This window comes from Mirounga angustirostris, unplaced genomic scaffold (genome assembly GCF_029215605.1).
Source record: "Mirounga angustirostris isolate CCGP_5_RB_7025 unplaced genomic scaffold, mMirAng1.0.hap1 SCAF_5, whole genome shotgun sequence".
Taxonomy (NCBI): Eukaryota; Metazoa; Chordata; class Mammalia; order Carnivora; family Phocidae; genus Mirounga; species Mirounga angustirostris.
The window spans coordinates 139,964,219-139,976,794 of record NW_026991713.1 but is presented as its reverse complement, the minus strand read 5'-3'; the positions used below and the strand labels follow the sequence as shown (position 1 = coordinate 139,976,794).

Sequence of the window (12,576 nt, the reverse complement as noted above, 5' to 3'; positions counted from 1 at the left end):
CCCCTCGTGTCCTTGTCCCCCCCAGCGTTCTTGTCCCCCACCAGCAGTGTCCTTGCCCCCCCAGCGTTCTTGTCCCCCACCAGCAGTGTCCTTGCCCCCCCAGTGTCCTTGTCCCCCGCAGCATCCTTGTCCCCCAGCAGCATCCTCGTTCCCCCCATGCAGCATCCTTGTTCCCCAACAGTGTCCTTGTCCCCCTCCGCCAGGGTCCTTGCCCCCCAGTGTCCTCTTCCACCCCCAGTGTCCTTGTCCCGCCCTATGTCCTTTTCCCCCCCAGAGTTCTTATCCCCCACCAGCAATGTCCTTGTCTCCCCCTAGCAGTGTCCTTGCCCCCCCAGCGTTCTTGTTCCCCCAGTGTCCTTGTTCCCCCCTGCACAGTATCCTTGTCCCCGCAGCATTCTTGTACCCCCTCCAGTACACCTGCAGTGTCCCCAACACCCCTGCCTTCCAGTCCCCCACCTTCTCACAGCTGACAAACCTCCCCCATCCCCCATTTCCTCATCTGAGGGACCCGGTGGGCCTGGCTTTTGAGGGTCCCCCACCTCACCTTGCCACTGGTGAAAGGACCCCCAAGCCCTGTGTGGGGTTCCAGAAGGAGCTGCCTCCCCAGCTCCAGACTGGCCCCCTCCAACAACAGTCTCTGCCCAAGGGGCACCCCCAGGTCCCCCCAGGGCCCAGTGGACTAGGAAGGCTGGGCCTCAGTGGGCCAGCCCAGAGGTGGCAGCCATCTGGTTTGGTCGTCAGCGGGGTCCCTAGCCCCTCCTGCTCCAGCGAACAATATCCCTGACACAGTAGCAACAAGTAGCATTTATTGAGCACGTAGTGGTCATGCTTCCTTACACTGACCACTGAAATCCCGCCCCCCACATGGGCTGGTACATATGAGGGGGACCTTGTCAGAGGCAATGTCCTGGTGACCAGGCGCTGTCCCCTTCCCACTGAGACCCCTCACTGGAACTAGGGGCCTGGCTGGGCCCCAAACGCAGAGCTCCACCCTCACGCCCCCACCTCTTTTGGGCCTCATTTGCCCATGGTTTTTAGGTAACAGGAGTCCTTCCTCATAGGAAGGCTCTCCAGGCTGGGCCACCGCCTGCAACCTTCCCAGCACGCCCCACCCATGAGCTTGGAGCCCTTTGCTCCTGGTTTGCAGAGGAGAAAATGCAGGTTCAGCCTGAGAGACAATCTCACACGGGAGAAGTGGACCAGGGGTATGGAGGCTCCCCTCCCAGCCATGTGCCACCCCAGGGTGCCTCTGGGGCAGCCCCTCTTTTGCATTGCCTTACCTCAGTTAGGCCCAGAGAAGCAGCAGGAGGCTCGGCACCTGGGGTGCGTCTGAAGATGGGGGACGGTGAAGGGCTGCACCCCTGCCCAGCCCAGCCCAGCCCAGCCCAACCCAGCCCATCCCAGCCGCACCCTCCCTGCCTGCTTCTGTCTGATTAGGAGGCTGGGGCTGGGGCACCTGGCCCGAGAACCTGCCTGGGTAAACGCTGGTAGCTGCCCAGCGCAAGGTCTGCAGGCTTCAGGGGCTGGGCCCAAAGCTCAGGCCTCCTGGGCCCTGACCCGGCAGGGCCAGGGCCTGAGTGGACATGGGGGCCATGAGTGCTCGGGCACCCTAAACTGAGGTGTGCAGAGGGCCCAACTTTGGTGGCTGGGAGGCGGCTGGTTTGTGGCAGCCAACGAAGTCTGAATCGTCTCCAAGAAGAAGGTAGGAGGCAACCCAGGACCTGGCCCATCAGGAACCCTGCAAACGCACAAGGTCGGGGAGGCGTGGCCAGCAGTCCTGGAGGCCCCACCAACCCCCAGTGTTCCTCCCGCAGTGGCCTGGGGTCCTGGGGGCTCACCCACACCCCGTGAGGGGCTACTCCCATCTGAGCCCACAGGTCAGGCCAGCTGCGAGCGGTACTGGTACACCTTGATGTCGCTGTCACCCGCATCTGCCACCACGAGCTGGCCCTGAGGCGCACAGGCCACTCCCAAGGGCCGCCTCAGCCCCTCGGACACCAGGCAGACGGGCGCGCCGGCCCGAGGAAACAGGGTCACGTGGCCCTGCTGCTCATCCGCCACAATCACGCTGCCCTCCACGTCAGTGCATATGCCCGCCGGGTTGCCAAAGGTGTGCCCCGTCAGGCCCCCCAGGGAGCCCAGGGGCTGGCAGGCACTGCCGAATAGCCGCACATCCCCAAACTCCTCACTCACGGTGAGGCCGCCGTCTGGCCCCGGGCCCACCCAGCAGGGGCCCTCCAGACCCAGTATGGAGGCTGGGGCCCGTGGCTCCAGGGCAGGGCTCAGCGCAAAGCTGTGCACAGCCCCGAGCACATAGTCCGTCACCAGGAGGCGGCCGGTGGCGTCCACAGCCAGCCCCCGGGGGGCCAGGAAGGAGCCCACCGTGACCCAGCGGCCTTGGGGGTCTCGGGCAGTGTGCCGAAGCGCGTGCACAGCCCCACTGACGAGGTCGCTGACCACCATGAGCCCAGCAGCTGTCACAGCCACATCCTCCGGCACGAAGGCTCCAGCCCCTGGCAGGTGGCAGGGCAAGTGGCAGATGGATCGTCCCTCGAGGTCCAGCACATGGACGCAGGGTGCAGCCCCAGCCGTCAGGAAGAGCAGGCCATCCAGGGAGCAGTGCAGACCCCGGGGTCCTCCTGCGGCCCCCGCGGGCACTGGGATCCGCCCAAGCAGCCGGGGCCGGCAGGAGTGAGCGGGGTCTCTGGGTGGGTCCAGCTCGCAGAGCAGGCCCTGGGGGCGGCCTGTCAGTGGGTCGGGGAGGCCCAGGAGGCCAGAGGACAGACGGGTGGGTGGCTAGGGATCACAGTCTCAGCTCCTCTGAGCCGAGGTCCTGCAGCTGGGCCCAGTGTGGCACTGCAAGAGAAATAATGCCCACTAGGGGCCAAGCGGTGGTGACCCTTCTCCCCCTGCTCCCTCCCGGGGGTGCTGGCGTTCTCCTGTTTTACACAGGAGGAAACTGAGGCACTGGGTTGGGGGGGGCGGCTGGCTTTAAGCGTAGTGTCACCAGGTCCTGAGTGCTGGCCTGATCTGCAAGCCCAGCCACCAGCCACGTGTCTAGGTCCCATTTTTCCACATGTGGCCCCTGGAACACAAGTCTGGGGAACATGGGACCTGTGAAGGTGGCTACGGGTTTTTCTCTGAGGCCTGCATGAGCTCCCGGGCATTGGGAGGTCCCGAGGTGTGTGTGGGGGGCAGGGGGTAGAGGGAGATGGTGACAGATGGGCAGTGTTTCTCAAACTCATCTGTCCAGGGAACCCTTCCTTCCTTCAGGCAAGGAAAGTGACCCTTCTTAGGGGGCAGCCCAAGGCTCTGCCCATTGCCCCCACAAAGACCCTGGAAGCTTCCAACCCTTGAAGGGTTAGGCAGGGGGGCTCTCCGAGAGCAGAGAGGTGGGCGGGGGGGGTCTCCTACCTGGGGCTAGCCTCCTGACCTCGCTCCAGCAGCAACAGCCTCTGTTGTTAGAAACCAGCCTGAGGGAGGGGCCACCTTGACAAAGCGGGCATGGGCAAGTGGGAGGGGCAGGTGGGACGCGGGCCAAGAACACGTTTGAGCAGTAGCCCAGGGAAGCTGTGTGGCGTCATCACTCAGCTGCTAAACCCCCTAGGGGCGCCCCAGGGCTGCCACAGTCCTGCCTCGGGTCCTTTACACTGGCCTCTGGGACATTCTTCCCACTGTCCCTGCATATCCGGATGCCACTCATGGTCAGCTCAGCCCACCCCTCTCCAGGGAGGCCCCCACACCCCTGCAAAACCTGCCGTAATGCAATTCATGAATTCAGGAGGCACCGAGCTAACATCCGTGTGAGTCCGCCTCACCCACACTCCCCCAGTAGGACCACAGGGTCAGGCCCTCGGAGAAGGGGATGCACCCCTTACATGTGGGCTGGGCCACTCACCAGAGTCTGGGGTGGGGAATCTCCAAGGGGCTCATCCTACCCCTCAAAACTGGCAGGGTTGGGTCCTGTTTCTACGCCTGTGAAACTGGGTTGATGCCCCCTAAGCTCACATCTGCCTGGTGGTGATAAGAAATCTGGGTGCAGTAGACACATGGGGGTGCCAATAGAGGGCCAAGGAGGAGCAGGTCTCTCTCGGACACAGGACCTGGGGACTCTCCAGGAAGCCCCTGGATGGGAGGGGTCAGCGCCTGTCCGTGACCCATAGTGCTTCCCACCTGGTTGGCCCACACCCCAGCTCTGGACTTGGCCTCTTAATGCCCCACGGTGGGGTGGACGACCGATGCTATCTGCTGCCGAGCACAATTAATGGGGCAGCCGTAGGTCCTGCTCCAACTGGCCCCAGCCTGGCTGGTCCAGCTCAGGGAGCCAGGCACAGGCAGGAACTGCCCTCCCTGGGGCCATTCCTGGGTGGGTACAGAGGTATGGCCAGCTCCGGGGAGAGAAGTCATTAGCTAGGTCCAAGGGTCCTGCGGGCACCCCTCCCTGCCTGCCCCCTGCCCCCCGCCTGTGGGAAGGGCCAAGTGTGGCTGTGCAGGGAGGGAGGCAGTGAGCTGTGAAGGCCACCCGATGCCTATCGTGGCTGCAGGGGCTGGCTGGGGGCCAGCGGAGGCCACGCCGGGCAAACAGCCCTGAGCCACAGAATGTGGGGGCACCGCTTAACCATAGCGGGAGCAGCCTACAGCGAGAATCTGACATCAGGGCTGCCCTGGCTAGACACGGGGGCTGGAGGCAGGCCCAGGGGTCTCTATCCACCAGCAACATGCTGGAACACAGGCCTGACTAGCTCCCACCCACACCTGCCTCCCCACCTCTCCTGGTTCTACCCCCTTTGATGGAAAGCCCCCCATTGGCCTGGAGGGGGGGCCAGTCCACAGGAGGCAGGTCCGGGTCTGAAGGTGAATGCCCAGCAGGGTGGCCCGGGACACTGGCCACTCAGATGTGGAGGCCAGGGACATCTCCTTGGCGGGGAGTGTCTCAGTGGTGGACGCTGAGGCAAGAAGGAGGCCCAGACAGGGTATGTGAAGATGGTTTCTATTTAAACATTCACAACTGTGATCACTAAGGAGCTATGACTCTCTGCTGTCCCTTGTGGCCCCAGAGATAGGCCACAGCCGTGGCAGGTGAGGTCAGTCCATGGGCATGCTGGGCAGGCTCTAGGCCACACCCCTGGGGCTGGGGCAGGTGGGGGGCCAGGCAGTGGACACGGGGTTGAAGGGCCCTGTCTGTTAAGAACAGAGGAGGCAGCAGATGCTGTGGTCAGACCTTGGCGCCCGGGGGGCTCTGGAGGCTAGGGACAGCCTCAGGGGGCCAGGACCCCCTCGACCCGCCACGGGCACCCCAGCTGCTGCCAGGAATGACAGGGTCCTCTGGGGCCTGAAGGGGCAGGCCCGGGAGTGGGACACTGGAGTCAGCCTCGCATTTGGTGGTGTGGCTAGAGAAAGGCTCAGCTGTTGTGGGGCCCAGCATGCTAGGTGGCTCCGGGGTCCCCCCGGCCAGCGTGGGGCCCAGCTCCAGCTGCCCCCAGGCCCCCACCGGCCCCTTGGGCCCCTTGGTGGGCGCCCGCTTCACAGAGAGGTCGAGGGGTGCATCCGGTGGCCGAACAGCCCACTCTAGCGTCTGGTGGATGGTGAACAGCTCCTGGCGGATCTTGCCAAGCTGCTCCCGCAGAGGCCGAGGGGCCAGACCCCCGGCAGGCACCAACTGCCCTAGGCGCTGCTCTACCTTGGCGTAGTCGCCAAGGGCCTGAGTCAGGTCCTCACCCACGTGCCCGGGGCCACCTGGCATCAGGCCCAGGGGCTGCTGGGGCAGGGGGGCTGAAGGGCCCGGGGTCTCGGGGTTGCCTGGCTCCTTGTCCTCAGGCCAGAGCATCACGGAGGGGCCAGTCCGAAGGCTAGGGGGTAGAAGCCAGTCAAGAGGCTGCACTGCCCACCTCCCCAGCACCCCCAGTCCCTGCGCCACACCCCCTGGCGACCCCTTTGCAGCCTGGCTGAGGGCCTTGGGATCCCAGAAGGATAGAGAGTCTGGCTCTCTGGCCTTGGTTTCTCCTCTGTGGCCTGAAGAATGGGGCCCAGCCACCCTGGCCAGCTCACCTCCCACCCCTCCCCACCCCCGTGGCCAGGGGCCCCTGACACCTACCTGCTCTGGGCACTGAACTTCACCGTGCTGGAGGGTGCCTTCAGGGGCTCCAACCTGCTTCCCAGGGGCAGCTTCCTCTTGGGGTCACTCTGGGCAGCCTGCTCCAGCTCCCCCTCCTGCCCTGAGTCCCTGGGGGCTCCACGGGGCCAGGGCCTGCCCAGCCCGGGTACTGGCACCTTCAGCGGCCCTGGGGCCGGAGTCCCAGGGGGCCCTTTTGGGGGGGCTAGGGGCTTGGCAGGGACAGCCTTGCCTGCCGGCAGCCCCAGCGTATGCTCCAGGAGCAGGGGATAGTACAAGCGGGGGACCAGGGCAGGGCGTTCAGGGGTCTGTGGGGATGGGAAAGCAGAGACCGGGGGCAACAGGGGGCTGGCCGAGGCCAGAAAGGGCATGTGGGCTGTGGCAGCCAGGGAGGGCCCCAGGTAGGAGAAGAGACCAGGGCCCAGAGGGCAGTCGACACCTAGCAGGGACAGATGGAGGCTCTGGGCCTCAGGGAGCTCGCTGGGGGTGGGCGGGGGGTAGCAGGGGACCCCCCCGCTCTCAGGGCCCGCTGCAGCCGCGTCCACCACAGCTATGCGCCTCCGGCCCCCGCCCGGCCCTGGCTTCCATGCCTCGGCCAGGAGCCCCCCAAGGCCCACATCCTTCTGGGCAGCCTCCCGGGCCAGGGGGGATGGCACACCGGGGTACCCATCAGCCCCCAGCTTTGGGCCCCCGACGTGGCGGCGCGGGGACAGGACACGGGAGGCCAGGTCGGGCATGGCGGGAGCGATGGGCAGCTGTGGTCCTCGGGGCTGGCTGCCAGGGTCTGTGGGGCCCAGGGGGCGGTCCGGGCTGGGCGCGCGGGGCCGGGGCGCGGTGGGGGCGCGGCGGCAGGCCCAGTCCGGGGAGTGGAGCAGCAGGGAGAGGGAGTCCTTGCAGAGGCTGTACTTCATGTGGTTGTACAGGTGCGACTTCTCTAGGCAGGTGAACGGGCACTGGAAGCACTTGTAGTTGTAGGGCTTGCCCCACGGCCGCGGGATGTAGTGCGGCTTCTTGGGCTTCCGAGCCCGTGCCCGCGCCCCGGCGCCCAGGCGGCAGGAGCCCCCCTCGCGGGACATGGCGGCCTGCTAGCGGGCCGGCCCGGGCCCCATGGCCACCTGCGCACAGGGGGCCTTGGTCAGTGCCCACCCCCTGCCCGGCTCCCCACTGCCCTCCGCCCACAGCTCCCAGGGCTGCGAGGACAAGAGCTGGGGGCATGGGCACCCAGCTCCACCCTGCAGCCTGCTCCCCCCACCCTTGTGTGTGCGGTTCCCCTGGCCTCCCCCACCTCCTCCTTCAGCTCCACGCACTCGGCTAGGGTCGCCCCAGACGGCAGGTCAAAATAAAAGACACCAGTTCAGTCTGACTTGGGTAAACAGCGAATGCTTCCGTAGCAGAGGTATGTTCTAGCCAATGTGTGGAATGTATGCTAAAAAAAGCTTGTTGTTTCTCTGCAATGTAAGGTTAACTAGGCACCCTGTATTTTATCATGTTCACCCCCCCACCCCAGGCCTGCCAGCCCCCAGCCGGCCCATTTCTGGGCTGATCCCACTCATGCCCGCCTGAGTCTCTGTCTGCCCGATGGCCATTTGCTGAGCGACTCCAAGCCAGGTATGGCTCCTGGGGACACCAGCCCTTCCTTGTCCCACCGCCCCCCCCAGGGCCCTCCGCTGTGCTGGGGAGCCAGGAAGAAAGCTGCCGCGCTGAGAGACCAGCTCTGAGTTTCACGAACACCGTGTGCGCGTGCGTGTGTGTGCACACGCGCGTGTGCACACGCACGTGTGTCCCTGCTCTGGCGGGAGCCGGGTGGGCGCGGGAGGTCTCTGAGGGGGTCAGCCTCGTGTGGGGCCAGGCCAGGCGGGGGGGCGGGGGCGTCCCAGCATGGCCCCACGGCACAGCCACCTGCTCAGCCTCATCCATCTGGGTGGCTTCAGGCAGGTCAGCGGCCGAGCCTGCAGCGGCCAAGCTCAGCCAAGACCCTCCTCCCCCCACACCCCACACACTCGCTCGGAAGCCGCTCCACTCTCCATCTGGGCCACCACCTGGGCCATCCACCGCCCCAGTGAGCGCCTGCGTGGGGCACACGTTGAGTGTGGGCACACCGGCTTCGGGTGTGTGCACACGAGCGTTACAAGGCTCCAGATGAGCCCTTACCCAGCGCCTGGAGGGACAGCCTCTGCATGGCTGGGCCGACTCGGTAGAGAGTCAGCCACCAGAATGCATGGGGCCCGGGCACACACACACACACACACACACACCACTCAGAGTGGACACGGTGGTGGTGCACACGGAAGGACTCACAGCCCAGCCGCAGTGGCGAGTCAGGCACCTGGACACATTCAAGGGAATGTGCACACACAGGTGCACACACACCTGAGGACATCCATGGTAAGCGACACTCTTAGGGATGCGGACACGCAGACACTCGCCCTGTTCCCTAGGACTCAGGGCTGGCCGGCGCGTTGAGCAGGGCAGGGCTGGGGTGCAGTGCAGCCACGGGGCACAGGCTGTCCTCCCCTGCTGGCCTTCAGGCTCTGCCGCCCCAAACACTGGGTGGGCACCCCCGGAGGGGTGGAGAGGGCTGCCCATCTGAAGGGGCCCTTCAAAGGGGGATCAGCATGGCAGCCACCACTGCAGGAGAAAGCAGATGAGGACTGACTGGTGTCCATGTCTTGAAGGGGACGGGGCTCGGAGAAGAGTGTGGGGGTTGGGAGGAGGGGGCTGGGCTCAGGAAAGAGCCTGGGGCTCCCCGAGGGGCTGCAGACCCTCTTGGACTTGGTGGTGGGAGCAGAGGGGGGCCACATCCCTGTCTCCCGAGCCCTCCCCAAGATACTGATGACAAATGGGCATGTGTGCTTGGGAGACAGAGGCGGCTGCACCGGGACCACATCGATCACCAGGCCCTGGGAGCCACACAGCTGTGCCGCCTGGTGCCACCACCCATCCCACCTCCCAGTCAGGCCTCTGGACTCAGGAGGTGGCAGGCTCCTCCCGTGCTCCCTCTTCATATCAGTCACCTGGGTGGGGGGGAGGGGCTGTTCAGGCGCCATCTCAGCAGCCACTGACCCCACGGGGACCCAGAGGATGCCTGGCACCCACCCAGCATGCTTGTGCACAAGCAGAGGATGCCCCTAGACACCAGCATGCACCCCCACACACCCCAAAGCACATTCATTTGCACACATGTCCCAACGCGTGACTGGGTGCGTGCTCCTAGGGCAGCCTGCACCCCCAGTGTGCTGGCCCACACACCTGAGCCCGCTAACCTTTCCCTGTCTGGGAGAGTACTGGTGTCCAGACAGGAGAAGGAGGCCCCACTCCAGGGTGGGAGAGAAGGCACCCAGCGCCTGGAGCCACCAGCAGGGGGATTGGAGCCCTCCCATACCCCCTGACCACCTGAGACTTGGCCAGTGCCCCACAGGGCTTGGTAGAGAGGGGTGACCAGGCTCCTCCTTGGCTGAGGTCGAGACCCCAACTCCCTCCCCCTCCGCCGCGCACCGCACCCCGGGAGGGATGGCGCCCTATTACAGGGACAGGGCTGCTGTGCCCAGGGGGGTCCCCGTGCGCAGAAGTGGGGGACATGGGGGCTGGAGCTGCCCCACCCGCGCCTGGACACTCCTGGAGTCTCGTCGCCCCCGCGCCCCTCGAGCCCACCCCGGCCCCGCACGGCCCCCCCCAAACTTCGCTGGCCGCGCCGCCGCCAGCGCCCGCCCGCCCCACCTGCGCGCCGGCCGGATCGGAGCCCGAGGCGCCCGGCGAAGTCTGCGCGAGGCCCCGAGGACGCGGCGGAAACTTCCCTTCTCAGCACCGCCCGGTGCCAGCCGCGATCCCGGACCCCGCGGGACCGGCTCGGGCCCTCGGGGCAGCGACAGGGACTCCCGCAGGGGAAACTGAGGCCCGGCGCTGGGAGCGGCCCCCCGAGCGGTCTGCGGTCACTCACTCGGCAGTCGGTCCCGAAGCCTCCGCCGCCGACCGCGCGTGTCCCCCCGACGCCGACTCGCACCCACCGAAGTTGGCGGCGGGACCGCCGCGCGTGCGCCACGGCGCGCTGGGGCTCGGGGGCGCTGCGACCTCCGACCCGGGCTTACGGAGGGAGGGGACTCGCCAGCGCGGGAATTGGTCTCCCCGGGGGCACCCCAGGTGCCCCCCGCCCAGAGCCGCCCCCTCGCGCGCACTCACCTCGCGCGCCAGGACCCGCTTGCTCAGCCCTCTCCGCAGCGCCAGCACCTCCTGGGTGGAACGGTGGCCGGTGAGACCGGTGGTAGCGCCCGAGCGGCAGGGACGGGCGGGTTGCGGTGTGGACGCGGGGAGTGGAGGCGCAGGTGTGCGGCCAAATGAGGGGCGCCTGGCACCGTCCCCGCCCCCGTCGCCTGCAGGCTGCTGCGGGGGTGCGGAGCGGCGGCCAGGTCTCCCGGGGTCCCCGCAGCGGTGTGACGGGGTGTCAGCGGCCGAGGTCGCAGGGAGAGGCGCCGTCAGCACTCATCCGTCAGGGCAGGGCTCTGGCCCCTGACAGCCGCCCTCCTGAGCCAAGGCCTGGGGGCTGAGCCCTGGGACAAGGGGAGCTGTGGGGCACACAGCCAGCCTGGGGACGGCTGCAGCCCAGCCTGGGATGGGGCAAGAGCCCAGACCAGCCAAGAGACAGAGCCCCAGGAGGGCTGGAGCCTGGAGCCCGCCGGCAGAGCCCAGTGCACAGACAGCAAATCTCCTCCCCTCACCAGCTCTCCTCCGCCAAGCTTTGACTCCAGGGCCGTTTCCTCTTCTCCAAACAGAAGGCTGAATGGACCTACACTCACTGAAGCCCTGCCCTGCCCACCGATGGGTCCCGGCTCAGGAAAGGATGGTCACCATGGGCTCACTTCCCCCTTTCTGGAAACACTACCTCCCCACCCTGACAGGTGCCCAGGCCCTGCATCTCTCTGCTGTTTGCAGGACAGCTCTGCGTCTCCCCTGGGAGGACCTGGGAGGGGGGAGGGGCGGGGGGGCAGGGAAAGACTTGGGTGTCCAGGACCCTCCATAAAACCCCTGCCGCTAATGTCCTCATGGCCAGACCTGTTTCCAGCCCACCTCCCAAAGTATGCCAAATTCCATGTTGCTCCCCGAGCTGCCAAAACCTCATGGTCAGGGTCCCACTTCTCAGCTAGGTCCTAGTAGAAATTCATCTGACCGGCAAGTTCTATTCCAGACGTGAACACAGACATGCTGGGGCAGGGCCAGACTCTGTCTCTCTCAGGGAGTCTTGCTTTGTTTGGGGGGAAGGCATCTGAACCCAGAGATGTGTGATGGTACCATTTCAGGCACAGGATGGGGTCTGCAGCCTGAGGGGTGGGTGCTGCTCCAGGCCAGCTCTGTGGAGGATCTCCTTCACTGCCCCCCCCTTGCAGGCTCAGCTCCAGGCTTCCGGGGTATTCTCCACTAAATTTGGGGGGCAGGGGTAACTTGGGGAAGGAAGGAGGGGAAGGAAGGAGTATCCTCTAGAGGTCCCTGAGTGTTGCACCTCAAGCGGGGCAGCCAACATAGAGCCCTGGATCCAGAGTCCAGCACCTCCTGGGCCCCGTGAACCTGGCCTCAGTTTCTCCATCTGTGCAGGAGGGTGACCAGCCCGTGGCTCAGTTGTTGGTTTGGGTCTCCTGGGGCTCTGCTCGACTGTGACAGGCATCCATAAGGAACAGGACCCTGGGGTTCTGGGGGTGCCCAGGGTGAAGATGCCGGTTGGAGAGCGAGTGTCTCCTTCTTGGCCCAGTGCCACCTTCCCTGACACCACCCGAAGGGATTCGCCTCTCCTCCTCAAGTGCAAAGGCTAGGGCTGGGGGCTGGGTGGCAGAGCACGCCAGCCTTCTCTCTGCTCGCCTGGCCTGGCCCAGCTGACCAGCTGACCGTGCAGGCAGCCCCAGGCTGGGAGACAGCTTGAACGGCCGTCACGCCAGCAGCCCTGTGGAGAGTAGAGGCCAGGAGGCCTGTTCCTTCTGCACACAGGCCCCTGGATGTGCTGAGCCAGGCCTGGGTCCCTCATGACGGGCCCGGTCCAGAGGGGGCAAGGGCACAGGCCACCCGGAGACGGCGTGGGATCCGGGGACCCCTGGATCCCAGGCCTTGGCCTCTTGGTCCCAGGGATGGCTCCTTGCTTCCCCACATCCCTCCGGCTGAGCCCTCCGAGGGTCTGGGAGGGGCCACAGCTGCCTACACAGGGTACGGACTCACTGGAGGCTGTTGCCATCGTTCAGGGGAAGGAAGGTGATGGACCAGAAAGTCCTCGTTGCTGGGAACCCTGCCTTTCGGAGTGCAGAGAGGACAGCCAGTGAAGCCCACGTGAGCCCCAGAAAGCAGGGAGGAAGCCGGGACTCCAGGTGGCAGGACAAACAAGAAGAGCCCCCGGGAGGACGTGCTTCAGCACCAGCCATGGAGGCCACCCCATGCATGGGCTTTTCCAGGAGTTTGAGGAAGAGGAGAGGTGGCGGCACCTCCAGAGG

At 66.0% G+C, this 12,576-nt stretch overlaps 1 protein-coding gene across 1 annotated transcript; it reads right to left on the bottom strand.

The window, feature by feature from the left end:
- Window positions 1-5,166: 5,166 nt before the first annotated feature.
- PRR35 (proline rich 35) lies at window positions 5,167-7,249 on the bottom strand. The gene is made up of 2 exons (XM_045871517.2): window positions 6,095-7,249; window positions 5,167-5,849 (listed from the first exon to the last, which is right to left on the bottom strand). Exons 1-2 carry the CDS (start codon window positions 7,186-7,188, stop codon window positions 5,216-5,218), a joined length of 1,728 nt encoding a protein of 575 aa, XP_045727473.1. The 5' UTR covers window positions 7,189-7,249; the 3' UTR covers window positions 5,167-5,215.
- Between the last annotated feature and the right edge of the window lie 5,327 nt (window positions 7,250-12,576).